Source organism: Ctenocephalides felis, unplaced genomic scaffold (genome assembly GCF_003426905.1).
Source record: "Ctenocephalides felis isolate EL2017-DRISC unplaced genomic scaffold, ASM342690v1 CF-g0.4_SCAFFOLD_03572, whole genome shotgun sequence".
NCBI lineage: Eukaryota > Metazoa > Arthropoda > Insecta > Siphonaptera > Pulicidae > Ctenocephalides > Ctenocephalides felis.
Window position 1 is genome coordinate 3,529,297 of NW_020539726.1, and position 26,095 is coordinate 3,555,391.

General features: G+C 28.9%; 1 protein-coding gene across 1 annotated transcript; it reads right to left on the reverse strand.

The window, feature by feature from the left end:
- Positions 1-13,018: 13,018 nt before the first annotated feature.
- On the reverse strand, positions 13,019-13,500 carry LOC113387911 (26S proteasome non-ATPase regulatory subunit 9-like). The gene is made up of 2 exons (XM_026625297.1): positions 13,300-13,500; positions 13,019-13,210 (listed from the first exon to the last, which is right to left on the reverse strand). The coding sequence occupies exons 1-2, from the start codon at positions 13,498-13,500 to the stop codon at positions 13,019-13,021; spliced, it is 393 nt and encodes a 130-aa protein (XP_026481082.1).
- Between the last annotated feature and the right edge of the window lie 12,595 nt (positions 13,501-26,095).

Consider the following 26,095-nt stretch of genomic DNA (forward strand, 5'->3'; position numbering starts at 1 on the left):
TTCGCGGAAGACCCCATAGCAGGGGAGTGTATTTCAAGCCAGCGAAATTTTTAGTATGATTTATCTATATAATTAAATATCAAATTACAGAAATATTAAGTTTACTCTTATGATTAAGGATGTAACTTTGATAGTCAATATGAACTTTTACACATATTCATAGGCATATGAATGGTAGCTCAATTATGAAAATCAAAGATTTTAAATATATTTTTTTTTATCTACGTATATTCTACAGCATTTTCTATGATAGATTTGATTCGTCTTGTAATTAAGGCGACTACAATCTTCTACACTTATTTTTGCATGTTCCAATCCCTTCAGCATATAACTTTTTTGTTCAAACCTATTATCAAAGCACTGAAATATTTTAAGAGGTTAGTTTTGACTACCAGCTTTAAAATCATGAAAAGTTTAAAGCGCATACTTATAGTACATTTTTAGCTTCCTGAATTTTCCATAAAAAATCCGATTCGCCAATTTTGTTTTCTCGACGTTTCAAGTCATTCTGGGACCAATGACACCAAATTGGGAAAAATGTGTGTGTGTGTATGTGTGGGCACGAACAGAAATTTTACCTTATATCGGCGTTTTCTCAAAAACGGCTGGATCGATTTCAAAAATTTAAAAGCCATTCGAGGTATCTTGATGAGGAACTATCCTTTGTCAGTTTTGCGCGAGTGAAAAAAAAATGTTCACGTTTTAGCCTGCAAATCTGAATCGATTTTTAAAACTCAAAAACCGTTCGAAAGATATTGGTTGTGAATCATGCTGATTAGTTTTTGGTGAAGATCGGTGTTCTTGTTTTTATTTCTTGAAATTTTTTTAACGTTTTTATGATTTTTTGACGATTGACATCATAGTCGTCTTGATCATACTAAAATATTACTGCTCTACGACAAGTCGTTTACGTTAAAATTTTGTCAAAGTTGGCAAAAATTGGTGACGTTTTTTGAGGTTTGTCAAAATTAGAGCTTTGCTCAAAAATGCCTGAACCGATTTCAAAAATTTATAAACCATTCCATGTTGCCGATGAGTTATAGTATATCTGATTTGTGCGACTACACTTAACAATAACGGCCCATGACAAATAGTTTACTTTTAAAAATTCATCAAAATTTGAAAAAATATGATAAGATTTTGGGATGTGATAAGTCAACCAAGTCAATTAGAAATGGTTTTGGAATTAGTAAACAAATAAATAAACAGTCTTCTAAACTTCTCTAGTTTGAAAAAGTTATTACCATCTATTTAAATCATTAAATAATAACTAGAACTACGTACATGAATTACGTAATCCTGAAAATTTTATCTGAATATATGAGTCTCAACTGTGATTGTTAAATTAATTATTACACCTATTGGGAAGTATATTCAACTTGCCTTAAGGTAAAATCTTTCAAATCAAACTAGTTGAAAGGCACTTTCAACTAGTTTGTTTTGAATTAATTGTTCCGATTCTGTAATGACCCATTGAACACCTTGATATAATATTATATTATATTATTCACTTCAGTGTACTTAAAACTTTAATATTCAAAATAGTTTAGACGATAGTGTCAACAGTGGTGTTTTCAGCGAACAACCTTCTGTCCGGCTACTAAATATGTCAATCGATTGTGAGTCAGTAAGAAAATATATCAATGATGAATTGAATGTGATTGTGTTGAAAAGCTACGTTTTTAGCTTTGCAGGGATTAAGCATGCAGTCGCGTTGAATACGGAAAAACCAAAAATGAGGAAGATTTGATTGATTTTATGTTTTTATCATTTGTATATTCTGAAGCATTTTGCTATTGCTGAATCATGACACTAATTGTTCATTGCGCTTCCAGTTAATTTATATTTTTCACAGAATTTCGACAAATTTTTCGATAAATTTTCACAAATTTAAGGACTGTTTTTTGAATCATTTTTTTAATTTTTTATAGTGTTTATTTTTAAATACTTATTCTTCTATCTTAAAACTCATTACGTAATATTTATTTTAGTAATCAATTACAAGGCTTAAATACCCCTAACACATTTTTTAAATTTTGGAACCAATATTCTCTTTCCCTTTTCTTTCTCTTCACCTTCCTACAACATATCCCTATTTCATAATGGACATTTTAGTAATGCCATCACTTTTTACCGCAATTTTAATCAGTAAATACATTTTACTCAATTTTAAATCAAATTTTTTTGAACTTATGGAAAAGCTTAAATTATACTTCAAAGAACAATTAATTGTCATCAAGTGTTCAATAAGTTCATCCACATTGCTTTTGAAATTGAACATTTAATCATTTAAACATTTAAAAACTTATGAATTACCAACAATATGAAGCGCGGTAATGATATTTCAAAATCTTACCTCTCCAAATGTGTCAATTCAATTTAATTGAAATCAGTTTCAGATTAAGCTAGTTCTTGTAGTAACTATCATGAACAATCTTTTGTGTATACCATATACTGTTACATTCAAAATCAGATAGTTATTTAAGTGAAGAAACAAATTTTGCAATCATTTTTTTTTATCACTATTTTTAAGTAGATAATTTTTATATATCTTTACGTTTCGAAGGTTTCTGAATATTTTGGCACACCTTAGAGTAAACGGATTTATGTGTGTGCTATGCGTGTGTGTACGAATACTTACGTACGAATATTTTTGACGACGATTTCGGGAACACGGATCAACCGATTTGAATAATTCAAAAAACATTCGATTTGTATTGATAAGGTGACGTGCTGATTAATTTTTGACATACGCAGGTCTAGCCGTTTTGAAGACCGGCAACGGAACCGAAAATGGTAATTTAGTTTTTGAGAGAACGAAGCGTCCAACATGAATAATTCAAAAAACATTTTCTTTATATTGACTAAACGAAGAACTGTTCAAATTTATGAAAAGGCAGGTCCAGCGGTTATGGACATTCAATAAAAAAAAAATAAAAAAATAACATTTGGCGATATTTTTGGACTGATATGAATTTTTTATAACAAAAAGGTTTGAAATGTTGATTGTCGAACGGATTAAAATTTCAATCAGGTGGATTTTAATAAGGGCCGTCGCAACGCGAGGCTGGGTATGCTAGAATATTTATATGTATATATATATATATATATATATATATATATGAGTGAGTTCTTGAGGGCGATACATCAAACAAAAAAAAGCCAAAGATTTATAAAATAATCTTTATTTCCAAACGTTTCGACATTCAATTTAATGTCATCATCAGTGGATCTAAAAACAGTATGAAAATTAGTATATCTAGGTAATTATAATATATGTGGATTGGTAAAGTAACTATACAATAAGAGAAAAATTAACAAACAGCAACACTTAACAACAAACCAAATATAAAAGATAGGAAAGGTAGTAGAGACTAGAATTAAATAAATAATTGAAAAGTATAGGCAAAAATATTTAAGTACACTCATATAAACCTACGCATATATACATATATATATACACATATACACACATATACATATATATATACATATAAATATATATATATATATATATATATATATATACTAGCCGGCCCGACAGACTTCGCCCTGTCAAAAAAAATTGTAATGTGGCGGTGTTTTGTGCCTACCTTTTTTCTATTCTTTGCAAAAAATTATCCTGAACAGAACCGTCACCCTGATAATAATTTGGTGTGAATTAAAAATAATTAAATAAAACACTATAAGCATTTAAAAGTAAGTAATTTTAATAATGTAAATCACAATTCAAAAATCAGTTCAATTTTCATTGTAGTGCTTTGTGATAAACGATGTTTTTTGTTTGATTTCCTGGCGCATGGACAAACAAATCTGATGGTTTTCCAATACGGGAACAAACAACATACAATTTTCCATGTGAGAAACATGGGTTTTCTAAATTAATACCACAAACAGTTAATTGTACTATAAACGCACTGGAAACGCACTGGGATGCATGGTGCGAGAACATCTTCTGCTTTATACTATCCTTTGAATATAGTTGGTCGATATTTCGCAACATTAAAATTGCCGATCCAACCTTTAATTGAAGATTGTGAGGTGACAATCCTAGCAAATCCAGCAAGTTTAAAAACTCCGGTGGATCGTTTTGGTTAGTTGCCGAATCAACTGATTCGCCTGTAATTTGTTCTCGAATTTTGAAATTTAATTAATTTACATCAATGTTTTTGGCTGTCAATAAAGCTTGATTAATTGAAAGATATTTCTATGTTTATATAAATATATTCAAAATTAGATTATCAAAAACTACACAAAATGTCATGACATAGATCATTGTTTACAAATTGCATTGCCTACTCGATTAAAGAAGAAAAGGGCTGTTTTTAGGGTTTTCCCGGCAATTATTCGTTTTTTTCTCGCCGTAACAACCATCCTTGGACTTCAACGAATATTTTAAAAAAAAAGAATTGGCCAAATTGGTCCAGGCGTTGTTGAGTTATGCGCTTACCAACACATTTTGCGATCCATTTTTATATATAAGATATATACATGCATATATCCATATACACACACATGCAAACATATAATACACATATACATATACAGATACAACAATATATACCTATATTATGTACATATATACATGTACGACTATACATATATAAATATACGTATATACATATATGCAACGTGCATGCATATTCACAACGACGTACATGTACATGTATGAACCATACATATACTCATACCTATCTATGTAACTATAGCTATACACGTATACACATACATATACGCATAAACATGTATATATACATATATACACACACATATATATATATATACATATATATATATATACACACAATACATATATATACATATGTACATAAATGCTCACAAATACATATATATATATATACACATAAATATACATATATATATATATATATATACATATACACACATACATATATACGTATATACAAATACATTTATACACATATACATATGTACATACATACAAACATACAAGTAAATAAGTAATATACATATATATACATACATACATACAAATACATACAAATACATATATATATATATATATATACATATATAAACATACAATATATGTAAACTCGTATATATGTAAAGCAAACAAATTATTTATGAAGATGGATAATACATATAAAATACAAGTGGACTTACATTACGTTGGTTGGTTACATATAGAGAAGTGTACACAGCACTAGAGATTGGCACTAACATTTATACAACTAACTTGTCAGCACTATGCATTTTTTTATATAATTTTTTTGTATGATGTAAACAGAAAAATGATAGTTTTATTGAACAAAAATGTAGGTAGAATTATGTAATTTCTGCCACGACTTCTGTACTTTGCTAGTACCGAGGCATGTATAAAAGCCACCACATGTTTTGAGAGATTTTTAAGGGTCATTCCAGGATTGTTATGGGCGGGTAGGTAGAAAATAGTCGGAAGTTGAAACTAGTAATGTTAGGCTAGGTTTGTATGGTTAGAATTAGGAGAAAAAAAATTGGAAATGTTATTTAGTATTACTAAGTAGTAATAGTAGGAGTTATTAGTAACTCAAAAATCTAAAATAAAAAATTTTTAAGGTTTATTCAAAATTTGCTATGTATGGGTAGGTAAAGCTCGGGTATCAAGCCCGAAGTTAAACTAGGAAGTGTTGGCAAGGTTAGTAAGGTCAATTAGTTTTGTTCAGAGGAGATAAATTTGGAAGCATTATTCAGTATTACTTGGTAGTTATCGCAGAGTAAGGAGGAATCCGATCTTTTGTTCACCACGTGATCACATATTGATATGAAACAAGATTCTGCAAAACGTCCCTGAATGGTGTTCCGTTCATGGTAGAGAATACTGGCATTATAAAAGTTAAAGGATTGTTTGAAATTTTTTATGTGTTCTGTTATCATAGTTTGGTTTTGGTTGGGGTTTTTCGAATTATTGTCGTGTTGTTTGAGTCTTTTTATTAAATTTTGTCCGGTTTCACCTATGTAAGTAGAAGGGCAATCATTGCAATTTATTTTGTAGACAATGTTGGAAGTACGTTCTATACTAGTGGGAGATTTCAGGTTTGTGTAGAGGGATTTAAGAGTTAGATCTATGTTGCAGGTTAGTATGATGTCTACCTTATGAAAAAGTTTTTTCCACACTGGAAAAAGTTCTTTTACGTAAGGTAAACAAACGTTGCCTATATAGTCATTGTCTTTAGAATTTTTTTCTGGGGAAAAAGAAGAATGCATACTGTTGAGGGTTTTAAGTCTGTTGGAGGTGACGGAGTTGATGAGGTGCGGTGGATATGAGTTGTTAATTACCACCGCACCTCGTCAACTCCGTCACCTCCAACAGACTTAAAACCCTATATATGTATAGTCGTACATGTATATATGTACATATATATAGGTATATATTGTTGTATCTGTATATGTATATGTGTATTATATGTTTGCATGTGTGTATATGGATATATGCATGTATATATATATATATATATATATATATATATTTATTTGTATATATATATGTATATGTGTGTATATGTGTATGTATATATATGTATATATGCGTAGGTTTATATGAGTGTACTTAAATATTTTTGCCTATACTTTTTAATTATTTATTTAATTCTAGTCTCTACTACCTTTCCTATCTTTTATATTTGGTTTGTTGTTAAGTGTTGCTGTTTGTTAATTTTTCTCTTATTGTATAGTTACTTCCAATCCACATATATTATAATTACCTAGATATACTAATTTTCATACTGTTTTTAGATCCACTGATGATGACATTAAATTGAATGTCGAAACGTTTGGAAATAAAGATTATTTTATAAATCTTTGGCTTTTTTTTGTTTGATGTATCGCCCTCAAGAACTCACTCATATATTTCAACATCAAAATTACCTACTAAATCATATATATATATATATATATATATATATATATATATTTATGTATATATATATATATATATATATATATATATATATATGGCGGAATGAATTATGTTTCATGACATATATCAGTTGAATGACGCCAATGTGATGACTAAACACACAGCATACTTTGGGCTACGCTGATGCGAATCTCACATCTAGCAAACTGTAGCTTGATTATATATATATATATATATATATATATATATATATAGGGCCAAACCTGGGGTCTTTAGCGCCGCATGCAATTTTTTATAGCTTATCCTCCAATTATTTTAACTGTTTTACCAATTTATTATTAAAATTATTTGAAAAGTTACGTTTATTTTGATATAATCTGAGAGGGTGTAAAAGACATTGTTTTTAAATTTATTTAAAAATTCGGATAGGCGATTCGCGGGTGCTCATAATCAAATTGTCGTGTCTTCGTTTATTTTCGTACTACCAAATTATTTTTAAATTCTTTCCTATTCAAACTTGTTCAAAAATTTCAGTAAGGTCAGCATATTATTAAATATTGTTAAAATATAAGATTTTTTTTTAAATTTTATTTGTATATAATGCATGTGCAATATTAATATTGTAGATTTGAAACATTTTACTTATTTATTCTGAGAATTTTATGCAATTTATTCTATTGAGCAAATTGTGGCAAGAGAGCGTAGCAAATTTTTGTTTTAAAGTAAAGTTTTTAAATGAATTTTAAAAGTATTGTTCAAAGATTAGTAAAAGACGCAAAGAAAACATATATATTTTGAAAGATATTGAAAGATCTCGTGTTGGCGTCACGGTAGGACCGGCCTTGTATATATATATATATATATATATATATATATATATATATATATAATGTGGGTGTATGTATATTTACAACTATGGTTCCTCTGCTACAATAGGCTTCAGAAGTAGTTGTCCGCTATAAGTTAAGCATGAATAGTTGTTATCTATACTAAGTTCCCTGAATTCGCTAGTTTCAGCCATTGTGTTGACCACGGGCACCCGGGTCACTGTAACACACTAAATTTGTGAACAGTTAGCTTGAATCAGATTGCTTTGAACCTCTGGACTACTGATTAACATGAATTTGCCATGAGGCGGGAAGATAGAGTAATAGAGACCGGAATGCCTAATATATACGTAACTAATATATATATATATATATATATATATATATATATATATCTATATGTATATATATATATATATATATATATATATATATATATATGCCTGCATGCTTGCATATATATGTGCTAATCCTGTGTAATTACAAGTTATGTAATAATCTTTTCAAATATTGAATGAATTGATATATGAGCCGTTCAGTCCACACAACAACTAACTCCAAAATGCAACTAGTGGTGTATGGCATCGTGCCTCAAGGCAAATTGCTGGAACTTCCCGTACCGTAATGAAATATTCGAGAAATTTTAAACGTTTTCAAATATTTTATTACAAATACTGTAACTTTCATTATTTTTGCTATCTTGTTATATCTGAGCAAATCAAATGTAAATCATAAATCAATTTATCTCCAGAACATTAACAATCGTCATTCCATTTCAAATTCAATTTCAAAAAAATAATTGTCTAATTTACACGAAATTGAAAAAGTTTTTTATAGATTTACATTACTGCTTTTATATAAAAAAGATTGTTAACTTCCCGTAGGGTAAGTCGTAATAATCGAAAATGAATTTTTTTATATATCTTCACGTTTCAAAGGTTTCTGAATATTTTGCCACACCTTAGAAAAAATGGAAGTGTGTATGTGTTTGTGCGGATACAAATTTTCGTCGATGATTTCGGGAACACCGATCAACAATTTGAATAATTAAAAAAAGCTATCGATTCGTATTGATAAGGAGATGTACTGATTAGTTTTTGGTATAGACAGGTCCAGCCGTTTCAAAGATATAGAGCAAAAAGTGCAGAAATTCCAAGTATATCCTAGACATCCGCTCTAATTTCAACAGCATTTAGTTCAGAACCAATCGCGTTTTGTTTTTTATCCGTTGCAAAAATCAGACTATTTTCAATAAAATATAAAAACTTCTTGCGATTTACAGTGATTGTGAGTGATTACAATGAACAAGAAAAAGATATATAGTAGGCAAGTATAACTATGTTTCAAACATTTTGTATTTATTACTAAATTAGATTAGTTGTGGACATACGTACCAGCCGTCTTTTACGCTGGTATAAATGTGTTAGATCGCAAATAAGAGGTGGTTAAAAAATCGTAAATATGTATTTGTTTTCTTTGATTTGTTATTTATATTACAAATAGCGAGATACGAAAGAAATATTATGTAATCTGTAATTATCGCAAAGCAAATGTGTACTAACAAAATGTACGAATGGTACAACGGTTTTCCAGCCTCCCCAGCAGTCCCCCGATTATTTAATATTATTTTTTTATGATTTTTACTACAACATATATCACACATTAAAATTATTACACAAACCTGTTTTTCAAACAATTTTCCACAGTTTTACCTTCAGGATATAATAAAGTTTGATCCTTTGCTATTTTTTAGCCAACGATGTACTTAAAAGAAATTTTCTTTTATTAAACGCTCTAACTTCATTGAATTATCTTTCTCAGTCACATATGAATTAAATGGGGTGTTGTTTGGATCTTTCTAACAGTGCTATTTATTTTATGACAGTTTATTAAAAATCCTGTCGTGAATTTTATTAACTTCCCGTAGGGCAAGTTATAGTAATCGCAAAAAAATCGAAAATGAAAATTTTTATATATCTTTACGTTTCGAAGGTTTCTGAACATTTTGGCATACCTTAGAAAAAATTGATGTATGTGTGTGTGTATGTGTGTGTGCGTGTATGTGTGTGTGCGGATACAAATTTTTGTCGACGATTTCGGGAACACCGATAAACCGATTTAAATGATTCAAAAAACATTCGATTCATATTGATAAAGAGACGTGCTGTTTAGTTTTTGGCGAAGGCAGGGGCAAAAAGTGCCAAAAACGGTAACTCAGTTTTTAAGAGAACGGCGCGTTCGATTTTAATAAATCAAAAAACATTTTACTTGTATTAATAAGTTGAAGAACTGATCAAATTTTTATAAAGACAGGTCTAGCGGTTTCGGAGATCTAATGAAAAAAGTAAAAAAAAATGCCATTTGGCGGTCAAAAATGATCATTAGACATATGCACATCAAATTATCAGATTTTTTATAGAGATTTTAACAATAAGTATAAATCTTGTTTGCATTTCTATGGGTTCCGTACCAATAATATTCATTAGATGGCTACGCGGCGCTTACGCGCTTTGACATTTTGTCTCTATGCAGTTAAAGCAGAAAAAAACATTTTTTTTCTCAAAAATCTAATTTTTTCGAAGTAAAATTTATGCAAAAATGTTAATCGTTTTTAAAAAAATAAAAATCTTTGGTACGGAAAGTTCCAGCAATTTGCCTTAAGGCTAGATGCCTTGCGCCCTACTAGTTTCATTTTTTTCGCATTTGACGCAATAATGGCCAAATATGAATTATTGGCAAATATAGTTGTGTCAGCTTACCAAAATTTTCGTTTAAACTATTTCAGCTCTTATTTTGGCGCTTTGCACAAGTGCAAAATAAATTTAAGACAGTTTTAATATTCCTGTTTCGCTTAGTACACGCTTGCAAATATGTTATTGGTAGTCAAATAATATTAATTTTATTAAGACCCACGTTATCCTACAATTTCTGCCCAAATGGTTTATAATTTCACTAAATTTCTGTCATCCGTAATTCATGAATTCGAAACCCGAAATCCAAAATGTTCATCAAAATGACTTTCGAAATTTAGACATTATTCGGTAGTCAAAAGAAGTTGTTACTGATATTTTTTATTATTTTCGAAAATTAATATAAACACAAAAAGTTATAATTATATCAACTACTTTCACACAAATATCTAAGTTTATTCAAATAGTGGTATTAGTCAGCATAATAACAACTTTTTATAAAAATTTCGGCCTGTGGAATTTCATTCAAAAGGAATAAGTTTTACCTTTGTTGGAAATATTTACTCAAGGTCGCGCGAGTATTCTTCTTACATTATTATATACTATGACGGGCATAATCTTTTGATCATTTGAGTGATAAAAACACAAAATTCAAAAGACGTTCTTTCTTAATTTGACACGTGATATGTCTGAAGCCGGAGAATTTTTAATTTAGAAAGGTTTTGAAAATAACGATGTAATTAAATTTCAGATTTAATTACACACCATCCGTTATCTGAAACCGGTCGCAGCACAAGAGCGTGTATTAGTGACAATTTTTGTTATATGAGATGCAGAACAAAATAATTGCAAACAAGAAAGTGGAGATATGATTAAAGATTTTATTTTATTAGCTCGATATAAATCAAACAGATTTAGAAATTTATCACACTCACATTAACAATAAAAATAACTTCTTTTCGAAACTACAGAGCATTGCAAGTTTCGCATAAAAGTTAATAGTATTAACTTTCCGTAGGGTAAGTTATTGTAATCGTCCAAAAATCGAAAGTGAAAATTTTTACATTTTTTTACTTTTTGAATGTTTCTGAACATTTTGGAATATCTAATGGAATAAAAAATGGATGTATTTGTGTATGTATGTATGGATACAATTTTTCGTCCACGTTTTTGGGCGCACGGATCAACCGATTTGAATAGTTAAAAAAACATTCGATTTCATTCGAAAATGCCGGTCTACACGTTTCAGAGATTCGCAGCAAAGAGTGCAGAAAATAGAATACGAGTTTTTGAGAGAACGGAGCATCCGATTTGAATGTTTCGAAAAAACTTTCTGCTTCTCTCGACGAAACAATTGCTCTTGGGTTTTTTTTAATCTCCTTTTTTATATCGAAAATAATTCGAATTTTGATTTTAATTTTAGCTAAAGTTCTAAAACTCACTTTAAATAATTACCATATACTTTAAATAATTAATTTTAACTTTGATATTCAGTTTATATAATTCTTTTAAATATTAGATAATGCTCTTAATTTTAAATTCGATTGTTTAAATTTTATTTATTTACTTTTCTGCTAAGATATATAAGTTATCTATAATAACCTATTTGAAAACATTTAATATTTCTCGAATATTTTTTCATCACAATGCGGGAAGTTTTAGCAATTTGCCATAAGGCGCGATGCCACACACCACTAGTTTTCGTATAAAATTGGTATATTCAGAATAATTAAAATATTTGGGAATATTTATAAATAAACTATAAATATAATTTTCAATATATTTAACATTCAATTATGATTTTAAATTATAACATTAACAAGCTTGGATTATACCAAATACTAGGTTTATGCTTTGTTAATGGTATGGACGTATTCGTATACTTAATAATAAGCCCCAATAGCTCTGTCGAATTTCGTTTTTATATCCTTTTTTGCATGATATTATTAATCTGAATATGCTTTCAAGTAAAAATATTTTTTCATCGGCAATGCTGCGTCTAATTAAAACAATATATCATCAATATTATAATTTTTTTTAACTAAAACAAATTTTGATATGCCAACCGTTGGGCTTCTTCCTAAAAAGGGACTTTGATCAGAAATCATAACTTAGAAGTTATTGTGATAAATCTTTCCTTTAACAAATATGAGTTGAAAAAAATGTAGTTTGTTATTAAAAATATCAATTTGCAGATATAATATATGAATATCTCTATTTAGAGCTTTTAAAATACTATTTCCCACTTACTTGAATATTGACACAGGGAAAACATGTGATTGAAACTATTAACATTACTGCTGGCTTAAAATATACAATAATTTATATCAAATTAAAAGTTATAATCAGCTCTAACTGCTTAAATAATTTGTCAAATATATATTTTCTTGCTACTATTCCATCGATTCCAATCCAGTCTATTTCTAATTCATGTTAAACTCATTTTCTCATTAACATTACAAAATCTAAGCTTTGAAAGTTCTATTTATATTTATATTTTACTTTAATATAAAGTTTGAAGTTGTGGTTGTGCTAGTTCGAATTAGGCTTTGCAAACTCCTATTCAAAGCACACCATGACAAATAATTTTTTTATAGTACTCAAATTATAAAAAATGCTATTTATTGTGTTCGAATAAGGTGCCATTTTTGAGGTACTAAATTTAGTTTCATAGGTGCCCCGTGTCGGAGTACAACCACTACAACATTTTTGCCAACACTATTACTAACAATCTGTCCAATCTGATGAAGTGATGTGAAATTATCAAAATGAAGAGAACCAAATTCTGTAATAACATCACCAACAATGAGGCCCTGGAATGAAAAGATAGAAGAAAAATTTAAGAAATCACTGGATTAAAATGAGAAGAGTATTTTGTGTATATTCATACGAAACCACTTACAGCTTGTTGAGCTGGAGAATCCACAGATACTACAGTAATTTTTGCAAATGGTTTTTTCTTCATACTTTTCTGTATGTGTAGTTCTTTAATCAAATCTGCACCCTTTTGAATATTGAGACTGGTTGCTGAATCAGAAGAAGATGCACCAGCACTAAGTAAAGGTTCGTGGATTTCATGTAAACCATTTTCTATTGCCTTCATAATATTTTTCAAATAATTTTGTTTAAAATTTTCCAAATTAAGTATTACAACAGATTTTTTCTGTTTTTAATAAACGCAACCACTAATATTCAACAAATAGGTTTGCTTAAAAATTTCTCTTTAAATATAAAAAACCAATTAAATATGATTTCGTGGACATTCATTTATCACATACTATCTTATACATCTAATTTTTAGAAATAATATTGTTATTTCTAATATTGAATAACATCTTTTTTTGAAATTATTTCATTCCTAAATAATGATTTACTGAAACAGACATTTTATTTTAAACTGGTTTTATCGTATTATGCATGTTTTATGGATGAGATTTTGTCCGATTCTATTTTAAAAATGTGTATGTATTTCATTGCTAAATGTAATATTATATAAACAAGCTAGCACTCACAAATATTTCATGCGTATAGATCTACATTAATATAATATTATATCATGCGATATATATCTGCTACTTAATATTTCATATTGATGATACATTTATGTATCTTTTCCCTTTTCCGCTGCATAACCAATTACTTGGCTCATATTTTTCGTAAGTTTCTGGTCGCCTTTGAAGTAGTTCAGCAGCTCAAATTAATAACTATTACTTGTGCACTTTCAGCATGGCGTTAAATACTGAAATATTAGTTTTTCTCTAGCGCACAGAAAAGTAAATAGTCGTTAGTGTTGACTTTTTAAACGAGCAGTCTGACAGTCGCCAGTATTTCAAACAATTTCACTAGACGGATAAGAAATTTCTCTTCTTTATGCCAAGTTCCAGGCTGCGTTTTTATTAAGTTTAATGGTTGCCTTTATGATACAAGGCGTTTTTTTACATGTCGCGCAATTCGTCAAGAAAAATATGTCTGGATTCTTGAAACAAGTTACTTTCCAGATAAAGTGATATTCTAACAAAGATTATTCTATAACTTTCATTCCAAATGCATTCCATATACATTTATCGTTCTAAATCGTAAAGTGAAAAGTTTATTATAAATTGGTTTCTAAATTGTATGTTCTAAAGAATTATATTTAATAAAATAATAATATTACAATGTTTAATAAAATAATAATATTACAACTTTTAGTTTCAAAGCCAACATTTTATTTGTATAAAATAATAATGTCGTAACGCAATGTAGAAAAATAAAAAAACAACTTCTTTTATAAACTCATAATCAACCATAAATATAATTCGTTTTTTGACAAATGAGAAAAACAGAAAAATTAGTAAGTATTCATGAAAAAAAGGTATGATACATAGAAATTGATATTAAAATATTAAAATATGAAACGCTCCTCGCTACACGCCAACATGGATCCTCCACAAAGGCACAGGCATACTTACAATTTAAGAACACATATAGACGTCCATCCTAACCAACTAGCATGCCGTTTATACTAGGAAGACCAGCCGACCAGGCTTAAAATAAAAATATCTGGAGACCTAATATATTTTAATTAACTATAATACTTTCATTTTACTACATTTTATTATTTTTTTTGTTATATTAGCTCTAGTAGACACGCCACTGGAGGTATTTACTAATTTGTAAATAACCAATTAAAAACAAATTGTCAGCATTCTCTGCTTAATGTAATAATATATACAGATTGCAGAATAAATTTAAAATTAAAAAAACATAGAAACTATAATGCTTATAAAAGATACTTTGATGTTTTAGTTAATTAATTAAATAAATTAGGAAGTATGTCAGATCGAAGCATTATGAAATTATTTTATCTCCTTACTATATAAACGCGTAATAAATATCGCAAACATTAATATTCAAGCATTTGACATGATTTATTATTTTAAAACATCAGTTATATCGAGATGTAAATGACATTTTGAATTAAATTTGTCAAAACTAACGGAAGCGGATAGTTCAAATTAACTTATCTCTACATTTGATTTTTATGATTACCAAAAGTTAGTCTCAAGTGTTATTGAAAAACAGATCTAGTTGTTTTTTTCTGTTCTGTTTTCTCTTTAAGGCTAATAATGCATACAGAATTGAAAATCATCAGATAGTTAAATATTAAGTTGCCCGAATGAAACAATATAATAACTATAATTTATAATAATCGTACGAAAATTCCAAAATGAAATTTTTGTTCATCTTTATGTTGCATGCTTTAATTAGACAAAATGGATGTATGGATGTGTGTAAATATATGTGGGTGTATATTCTAATAGTACAGATCAACCGAATTAAATGATTCAGAAAATATGGAAAGAAGTGACGTGCCTATTAGTTTGTGGCAAAGGCAATTCCAGCTATTTCGGAGATAAGTATGAAACACAAAGTGCAAAAAAGAGCAGTTTAAGAAATAGGGGCATCTCATTAGAATAAATCAAAAAACATTTTGCTTATGTAGAGATTGTGAAGAAATTACTAGTTTTTGAAGAAACTAGAACTTGTTTTTTTTTTGAAATATCGAAAATGGCTCGGATTTTTCTAACCTTATATAACCTTATATAGATTATTTCATTAATTAGAATTAATAAAAATTAAAATATCTAATATATTGCATTTTTAGATTTTTATAAAACATTGAATTCAAAGCATTCAAGAACACGCGACCGATAATAACTTAATATGTACAGAACAATGAAAGTTTTTTAATTAGAAAATTTATAAAAATTCCAGAAAGTTAGATTGATCCAAATTTGAAAACATGCTACTTTTTATAACTAAAAATTGTTCGACAGTGGATACTACTCAAATGCAACCATGTGTAGCATGGGTTTTCAATACAATAATAGTCGGCCATGCACAATGTTTCAAACTATTGTATGTATAGGACACATGATTCATTTAAAGCATTTTCTCTATGGTAACAACTGTGTTTATTTGTCATATGTTATTCATACAGAGGGTATGAAAAAGCCTATAAATATAACGCTTCGTTAAAAATAACGAGAAGCAACTGCGTGACCGTCAGCTTAGGATCTTGTGCGATAATATAGCTTGTTAAAGGAACCGGAGTTCAATAACAAGTCAAATGATTTCTAATAACACATGATGCACAATAATGAGCATCAATTATTTTCAATTTTTGCGACGACATACATGATAGAATTATAAATTAATTAGCGCATTCTCATCAGCATAGTGCAGAAATTAATTACATATACAGTTGTCTACTATTATTAAAAATATGTTATTAGCGGTGATATCAATTTTTGTTTACTTATTCCATTTTTTACCTTTATACGAATAATTCGGACAATTTAAATGCCACCTCAAGGATTATCCACTTGGCAGAGAACTACGTCACAATACTTCCAGAGCAAGATTAAGCTTTCAAAACTCTGACAAAGGAATAAAATTTTGATATTTTAAGGTCATTTTTTTGAGACAGTTTTACTTGTTGTCCATTTCAGGACAAGTTTAAACTACTATATATAAAAAAATTAAATCGTTCTTAAAGCCTTTATTAATATAATGTTATATTATTGAAAATTAACTTTCAGAAAATATATTCAAATATATAAGCTTCTATAATTATAATTGTTATTACAAGAATATGACATTAAATTTAAATATTGTTTTGAAATCCTCTTTACGGTGAAGTATATCTTCTAAATATACCTTAAATAAATTACAAAATTAATTGAATTCTTCTATAAATGGTAAAACTTAAGTACAATTTAAGGAAAAGGGAAACAAATGATTGCGAAATGAAGATGATTATGTGATTACTATAGTAAGTGCTAAGTATAATAAAGTTGTAAAATTAAATGTTCCATAATTGAAATATGAACATATGTAAATATTAAGATTTATACAAAAACCGACATCTCAGAAAACCGGTTTTAGAATTTTATATAGACTAGCTGTAAGTGGAATTCTGTCTTAAGGCAATTAAGGCATCGTGCCTTAAGGCAAATTGCTGGAACTTCCCGTACCAAAAATTATTATTTTTTTAAAAACGATTAACATTTTTGAAAAAAAATTACTTTGAAAAAATAAGATTTTTGAGAAACTATAAATTCGACAAAAAATTACTTTTTTTTGAAAAAAAAATTAATATATTAATAAATTTTTTTTTTCTTTATTTTGACATATTGTGGAAGATCTGAACTTTTTTTTTAAAGCAATCGTACTGCTTTAACTGCATAGGGACAAAATATAACGCGTAAGCGTCGCGTCGCTGTCTAACGCATAAGCATTGGTACGGAACCCATAGGAATGTTAACAAAATGTTTACTTATTGTTAAAATCTCTATAAAATATCTGATAATTTGATGTGCATATGTCTAATGATCATTTTTGACCGCCAAATGGCTCATTTTTTTACTTTTTCCTCCATATCTCCAAAACCGCTAGACCTGCCTTCATGAAAATGTGATGAGTTATTTATCTTGTTAATACAAGTGAAATGTTTTTTGAATTATTCAAATCGGGCGCTCCGTTCTCTTAAAAACTGAGTTACCGTTTTCGGCACTATTTGCCCCGTATCCTTGGAACGGCTAGACCTGCCTTCGCCAAAAACTAATCAGCACGTCTCCTTATCAATACGAATCGAATGTTTTTTGAATTGTTCAAATCGGTTGATCCGTGTTCCCGAAATCGTCGACGAAAATTTGTATCCGCACATACATACACACACATACATACATACATACATACATACATACATACATACATACATACACACACACACACACACACATACATCCATTTTTTCTAAGGTATGCCAAAATGTTCAGAAACCTCTGAAACGTAAAGATATATAAAAATTTTCATTTTCGATTTTTTTGCGATTACTATAACTTACCCTACGGGAAGTTAAAAATTTATTTTTTCTCGAACATTCTGTAATAACAAAAATTTATCCGCAAATTTTGTGCGATTCAAAGCAGTATTTGACTGAATTTATTTATTGTTCAATTTTATGGATAGTAAATGAAATTATTTTAATTTTAATAGTAGAACAAAAAAATAATAATTCGTTATTCATGCATCATTTTCACATATAAGAATGATAAAATATTCATATCGCAGTAAAAGAACAGTTTTCGAATAAATAAAAAAGATACATTTTTCAATCAAAAACATTTATTTAATTAAAAAAATAAAAAAAAAATAAGAAAAACATTAGGTACATGTTGATACATACTATCAATTTTAGTTGTGAAAACAATTAAGCTAAACCCTGAGTATTTCCTCTATCAAGCAAATTTAATTAATTAATTTAAAACATCTTATTATTTTTTTGTTTAATAAAATATGATTTAAAAAAACTGACAATGTCTATCAATTTGTTCTTTTATTTATGGCTTCTGAGGCTTCTCATTTTTAAAGATTGAGTAGAGGGAGTAACACCTTCTAGAAGAAGTATAAAAATTCACTAGTATAAAAATCTAAATTAATATATACATTAGACAAAAGATAACACAAAACTTTTCTGGGAACCATATCAGACTGATAAAATTCCAAATGCTATTGAACCGATATGATTCCAAGAATCAAAACGCTTGCAACTATCATTACTATTTGGCTATATTTGTCATTTTCCATGTATAAAGCGAAAACCGACTTTTTCTACTAAAAAACCGGTTTTCGAATTCCATAATTTCCGCCAAAAAAACGGTACTCATTACTCTCATTCGAGTAATATAGCAGCAGAATATGTGATTTGAAATTAGAATATCAATGAATAATAATGAAACTTGTAAGATTTATATATAAAATCTATAATGTTCAAATTTCTATACATTTAATTTTAATGTTTAACTTTCCGTATAGTAAATTTCTATAAAAAATAAAAACTTCTGCATATCTTTACGTTTAGGAAGTTTCTGGCCATTCTGGCATGTCTTACAATTTTGAAAGCATGAATTAACCGATTTGAATGATTCTAAAAACATTTGTTTCCTATAATAGTAAAATCTGCTATAAATGATAATTTAGGTTTTGAGAAAACAAAGCGTCTGGTTTGAGAGATTCAAAAATCATTTTAGATGTATTGACGAAATGATAAACTGTTTAAATTTTTGGGCAGATATATCCAGTGCTTTGGAGATCCAATAAAAGCCATTTGGCGGTAAAAAATATTCATTGTTCATATGCGCTTCAAATTATCAGATATTTTATAAAGATTTTAATAATAAGTACAAATACATACCAAGATTCATAAAGTTTAAACGTTAGACTTCAACACGGTTTTTTAAAACAACTACGTAGAGTTATTCCTTTAAAAAAAAATTCAACATCTTCAAAAAAATTAAAAATAGAAGAAAAAATCAAACTTAAAAAAAAGTTCAATTTATTCAAAAATTACAAAATCCTCAAAAATCTTTTTTTTCAACGTTATCAAACAATTTTATAATTCGCCTTAAGGCGCGATGCCATACACCATTAGTTAAATTTTTTATTATACATTTTTTTACATATATGTAGGCATATATTTTTATGATCATTTTATGCACGTTATGTTTCTATAGAATATATAATTAAAACTCTCCTATAAAAAACTGTTCTTTGTAAAACTTTTTCTGTAAAAAATACTGTCTATCGAACGATACTAAATCATTTTCCTGAGCAAGTTCTAATATCCTTATCTCGCAGAAATAGATACATTAATATTATAGTTGAGTTTCAGTAAAAGTTTTAATTAACTTCACAAGTTAATTAATTCCTGAGAAATGGCTTGCAATGATATCGCTTACTGTACTATTAAACGTCTCAGCAGTCAATTTGTGTATCTTTATTATGTCGTAAATAATTCATGAATGCTAAATGTAGAAAATACTTATGAAGTAGTATGATAACTTCACTTACACCCTGTTATTTATTATCTATGTATTTGTTTAAGAAACTTTTGTAATGAATCCTTTACAAAGTAAATATTGTACTTCAAACATTTATATGCAGTTGAAAAAGCACTTTGTTTATTCGTACTGTTTTATTAAAACTGTTTATTAAAAAGCATTTGCTCCTCCGGGCACTACAGAAGCGATATATTGGATAGAATTATATTCTGTTAAACAACAGAATATGCACTGAATTAAAATGCAAAAATTCTTTGGACAAAATAATGTAGTTGATTGTTTAATATTCATTTTCTAAAAATATATAAAAAAAATTAAACTTTAATTGTTTCAATAACAACCTTATTAACTTCCCGTACGGTAAGTTATAGTAATGGGCCGAAAATAGAAATTGAAAATTTTTACATTTCTCGACGTTTTGGCATACCTCAGAAAAAAAGGATGTGTAAGAAAGTGTGTATGCATGTATTTCGGGCGCACGGATCAACCGATTTGAATGGTTCAAAAAACATTCGATTCCTATTGATAGGGAGATGTGCTGATTAGTTTTTGGTAAAGGCAGCTCCAGACGATTAGGAGATACAGAGCAAAGAGTGCTAAAAATAGAAATCGAGTTTTTGAGAGATCGGAGCATCCGGTTTGAATGATCTCAAAAACATTTAATTCGTAATAATAGGGAGAAGGGGTGATTAGTTTTTGGCAAAGGCAGGTCCAGCGGTTTCGGAGATACTGAGCTAAATGTGCAACAAATGGCAGTTTTTGAAAGAACTTAGCGTCCGATTTAACTGATTTCAAACACTTTCTGCTTGTTTTTACAAAATAATTGATTTTGTAAAAAAAAAAATTTGCTTCAATTTTTTTTCCAAAAAAATTTTTTTTGGTATATCGAAAATAAATCAGATTTTTATTTTAATTCTGTTTTAAAATTTAAACAAATAATTTCAACTTTCCAATTTAGTTTATATTCTATTTTAAAATATTTAATATTCCTCGATCATTGCGTTGCGGTACGGGAAGTTCCAGCAATTTGCCTTAAGGCACGATAGCATACACCCCACTAGTTATTATATATTTTGATACGATAAGTAACTGAATGAATAATTTACTTTACATTGTAATGAAATCCCTGTTGGAGTCAGTGTAGAGAGATTTTTATACAGAATAATGATTTTATTTTAAGCTTGCGTTTATAGCATTCCGAATTCAAAGAGCTCAAAGAAATCCTCATCACAAATAGCAGTGATTTAATTTGCAGTCCGTTTGTTTGTCTGTTTTTCACTAACCAGTAGATATCAAGCAGAGCGAAGTATTAACTCATAATGAGTGTGGAAGTCCTAAACAAAGGAACAAATTGTGCATGTTTTTGCTATGTGTATCATAATAAAGACTGTTTCATGCCTTTGTTAATCTCTGTATTTTTATATAATTAAAAAAAAGTTTTAAATTCATAATTGGACAGATTCTCTGAGTAACATCTCTTGGATGTTTTGTTACATCCTTAACATGTTAATAATTAAATTAGTTCCTGGATTATAAATTTAAATGGTAACAACATTAAAAAGATAAAAATCTATAGCAAAGTTTCTATCGGGACTATAATAATCTTTATAATATATGGCGTAATATTTATTTTTTATTTATTGCTTCAATATAATAAAAATAATAAATATTACAACTTGTAGGGGAGACTAGGTACGGTTGTGCCAGGTTACAGTGACTGTCGTCATAACAGCTAAACTATACTGATTTTGAGATAGATTTCAACGGGAGAAAGATGCAATGCATTTATTCGAACAAGTTTCCATTATTGCATTTATCCAGCGCCCTACATTAATATGATCTGTAATCTGAATAGCTTTTATTAAAACAAAAGTAATTTTTTCATTCGATTTCTATAATAATAACTGTTACTTGTATACATATAGATTACTTTGTTTGTTATTTTGGTGTAAGTTGAATATTAGTAATTATTACTAGTAATTAGTTTTGTTTTATAAGACATGTATATGTTGTGACTTGTGACCTTTTATTGTATGATTTCGTAATCCATCGATTTTCTCTGTAGACAAATATTCAAATTTTCATTTACATTTATCCTAGCTAACTGGCAAATTAATAAAATTATTGCTGATCAAAAAAATTACCACAACCGTACCCAGCCTCCCTTTTAGGTTACAATAATTTACAATTTCATATTCAATACTCAGTTATCAATAAAGTTATTAACACGCATTAAAAGATAATAAGTTGTTGCATATTAGTTGTGGTATATGTAATGAGCATTTAGAACTTACAATCAAAATCTTAAGACCTAATTTTCTCTTAAGGTGTGCTTGCAAAATTTATATTATAAACTTAACAATTTAATACAAGCGCAATACTACTGTATTGCTTAAAAAATAATAGTATTAGTCGGATTAGTTCTTTGCGTTCGCTTGTTTATTATCGTTTTTATTCAAGCAAATAATCCAATTAAAAAATTAAATTAATTTAACATCCGAAAATCAATGTTATTTATATATAAGAGTGGGAATGTCCGCGGGTAAATAAGTACACCACCAATATCTCGAAAACAAGCAAAGTTATAAATTTTGTAAAGCTGTAGAAAATATAGATCATATGTGAAAATCTATTAGCAAATGAATTTTTGTTTGCAGCTAGTTTTTAGGTTGTGAGCAATATTGTTAAGTTACGAAATATTATGTTTAGATATGCTTTATATAACTTTTTAAGGCGTACAATTTCGATCATTTTTTTTTAAATATGGAAATGCTCAAAGCATAGTGCTGCGTTCTTAGCTGATGAAATTACTGAAACACCAGGAACTTCATGATGACCACAACAGAAACTTAAATAATTCAATAAATGTTCCACGGATATTCTGAAAACACAAAATTTAAGTGTTGTATAGATTTAAACACGACTGAAATCAATATCTGATGATGTTTAACTATTATTAACTTGCCGAAAAATCCGATTTACTAATTTTATGTTTTATTGACATTTCAAGTCATTCTGAATCAAATGAAACCTAATTTGAAAAAAATACGTGTGTGATATTCCAGTTTTGTCCTTTCGACGTCGTTTTCTCAAAAACTTCTGGACCAATTTCAAAAATTTAAAGGTCATTTGATGTTACTCTATAACATCAGCGTTGGTTCTGCGCGACGATCGGCCAAGTCATTTCTTTGTAATTGACAGAAAAGTGCGTAACTGCTTGTCTACGTTTCAATCCACACACTTGAATCGATCTCAAATCAAAAAATTAACCGAAAGATATTGGTAGGGAATTGCGTTGATTAGTTCTTTGTGAAGATCGGAGGTGCCGCCGTTTCTTCGTGATTAAGATTTGAAAATACTAGCGGTGCATGGCATTGTGCTTAAATGCCAATTGCTGGAACTTTCCTTACCAAAATTTAATTTCTCTGAAATATTTTGAAAATGTTGATATTTTTTCCAAAGCAATCGCGAAGCGCGTGGGCGCCGCGTTTCAGTATAACGGATGAACATTGGCCCAAAACCCACAGAAATAAAAACAAAATTTGCTCTTTTCATTGAAATATCTATAAAACTAATGATTATATGATGTACATATGTCTAATGATCATTTTTGTCCACCAAATAGCTTTTGTTTTAAATCTTCGAAACCGGTAGACCATCCTTCCAAAAATTTCATCAGTTCTTCACTTCGACAATACAAATATTTTTTTTTGAATCATTAAAATCGAACCCGCTCCGATCTCTCAAAAATTGAATCACCATTTCGCACTTTTTTCCCCGTATCTTAGGAGTGGCTGAACCTGGCTTTGCTAAAAACTAATCAGCATGTCTCCTTATCGACAAGAATGGAATTTTTTTTGAATCAATCTGCTTATACATATACACACAATATACATACATCCATTTGCTTTCTAAAGTAAGTGAAGATATATATAAAAAAATATTTTCGATTTTTTTGCGATTGCTATAACTTACTCTATGGGAAGTTAAAAAAGATTAAACAATTTTAATAAAATTTTGTATAACGATAGAGTTTGTAGTCTGAAATAACACATTGAAATATTATAGGCTTAGGAGAAGCGGTTGAATTATAAAAGTTCAGAAATCGTGCGGTCAAGCATATGAATAAACTACATTTTTAACTTCCCGTAGGGTAAGTTATAGTAGACGCAAAAAAATCGAAAATGAAAATTTTTATATATCTTTTTGTTTCAGAGGTTTTTGAATATTTTGGCATACCTTAGAAAAAATAGATGTTTGTGTGTGTGTGTGTATGTTTGATCGGATACAAATTTTTGTCGATGATTTCGGGAACACGGATGAAGCGATTTTAATAATTCAAAAAACATTCGATTCGTATTGATAAGGAAACGTGCTGATTAGTTTTTGGAGATCTAGTAAAAAAAGTAAAAAAATGCCATCTGGCGGTCAAAAATTATAAATAGTATAAATTTTGTTTACATTCCTATGGGTTCCGTACCAATGCTTAGCCGTTAGACGGCGGCGGGGCGCTTACCCGCTTCGATATTTTGTCTCTATGCAGTTAAAGCAGTAGGATTGCTTTGAAAAAAAGTTCACAATTTCCCAAATATTTTAAAATACACTTTTCTTCAAAAAGTCTTTTTTTTCAAAAAAAAATATTTTTGTCAAAAATTTATAGTTTTTCAAAAATGTAGTTTTTCAGAGTAAATTTTTTTCAAAAATGTTAATCTTTAAAAAAAAAAAAATTGGTACGGAAAGTTCCAGCACTTTGCCTTAAGGCACGATGCCATGCGCCCCACTAGTTAAAACTTAAAAACTATCTCTACGACTATATTATATGAGCGTCAGATGAACGACATTGCATAATGAACACGGGAATTCTATGTAAGTGTCACCTACGGCATAATAATGCGACATGGAATAACAATAAGTGAAAAGTTTGCACCATCCATCGCTTGTTCGGGGACCTGCTGCTCTGTGGCCGATGCGAACATACGGCGCAAGTGTGGCGTAAAACTACCGCTGCGGAGTCCGGCGTACGAAATCCGTTTCTACGAAAGTTTACGGCCAACGGTTGCCGACTCTGGACGACGTCGGCCACGCTGAAACTAATTACGCCGAGCAACATGGAATGAGAAACATCCAAATGGTGCTCGATCTCTTGTTTTTGTTGATCGTTGTAATTGCATGCAGGGCAGATGGACGATCTCTAGGTAAATCTTGTGAGTCTCGAGAAATATCAGATCTCTAATAAAAAATTATATTAATAGTCAGTTGTTTTTTATTATGAGTTATTATGAGATATGAAAATGAATATTTGGATACAATATTTTGTTTACGATTTCGGGCGCATGGATCAATCAATATGAATGATTCAAAAAATATTTGATTCCAACTCAAAAAACTCAGTTGATGGCAAAGCCAGGTATAGCCGTTTCGAAAATACGAAAAAAAAGTGCAAAAAATTCAGTTTTTGAGAGAACGAAGCTTCCGGTTTCAAAAATCTTTATTTGATATTATGAGATATTAATACAAAATTTGCGCGATAAACTTTCCGGAGTTGTAAGTGGAATTCTGTCTTAAGGCAATTAAGGCATCGTGTAAGGCAATTATTATTTTTTTAAAAAAGATTAACATTTTTTAAAAAATTTTACTTCGAAAAAATTAGATTTTTGAGAAACTATAAATTTGACAAAAAATTACTTTTTTGAAAAAAAAAAATTTTTGAAAAGAAAAATGTTTTCTTCATTTTGACTTATTTTGGAAATTCTGAACTTTTTTTCAAAGCAATCGTACTGCCTAACTGCATAAACACGAAATATCAAACCG

What these genes read in the sequence shown, in the direction of transcription:
- LOC113387911 (XM_026625297.1), bottom strand. Translation starts at nt 13,500, where the DNA reads ATGAAGGCAATAGAAAATGGTTTACATGAAATCCACGAACCTTTACTT. An exon ending in ATTCTCCAGCTCAACAAGCT is followed by an intron (nt 13,211 to 13,299) that starts GTAAGTGGTTTC and finishes TTTTCATTCCAG; the next exon opens with GGCCTCATTGTTGGTGATGT.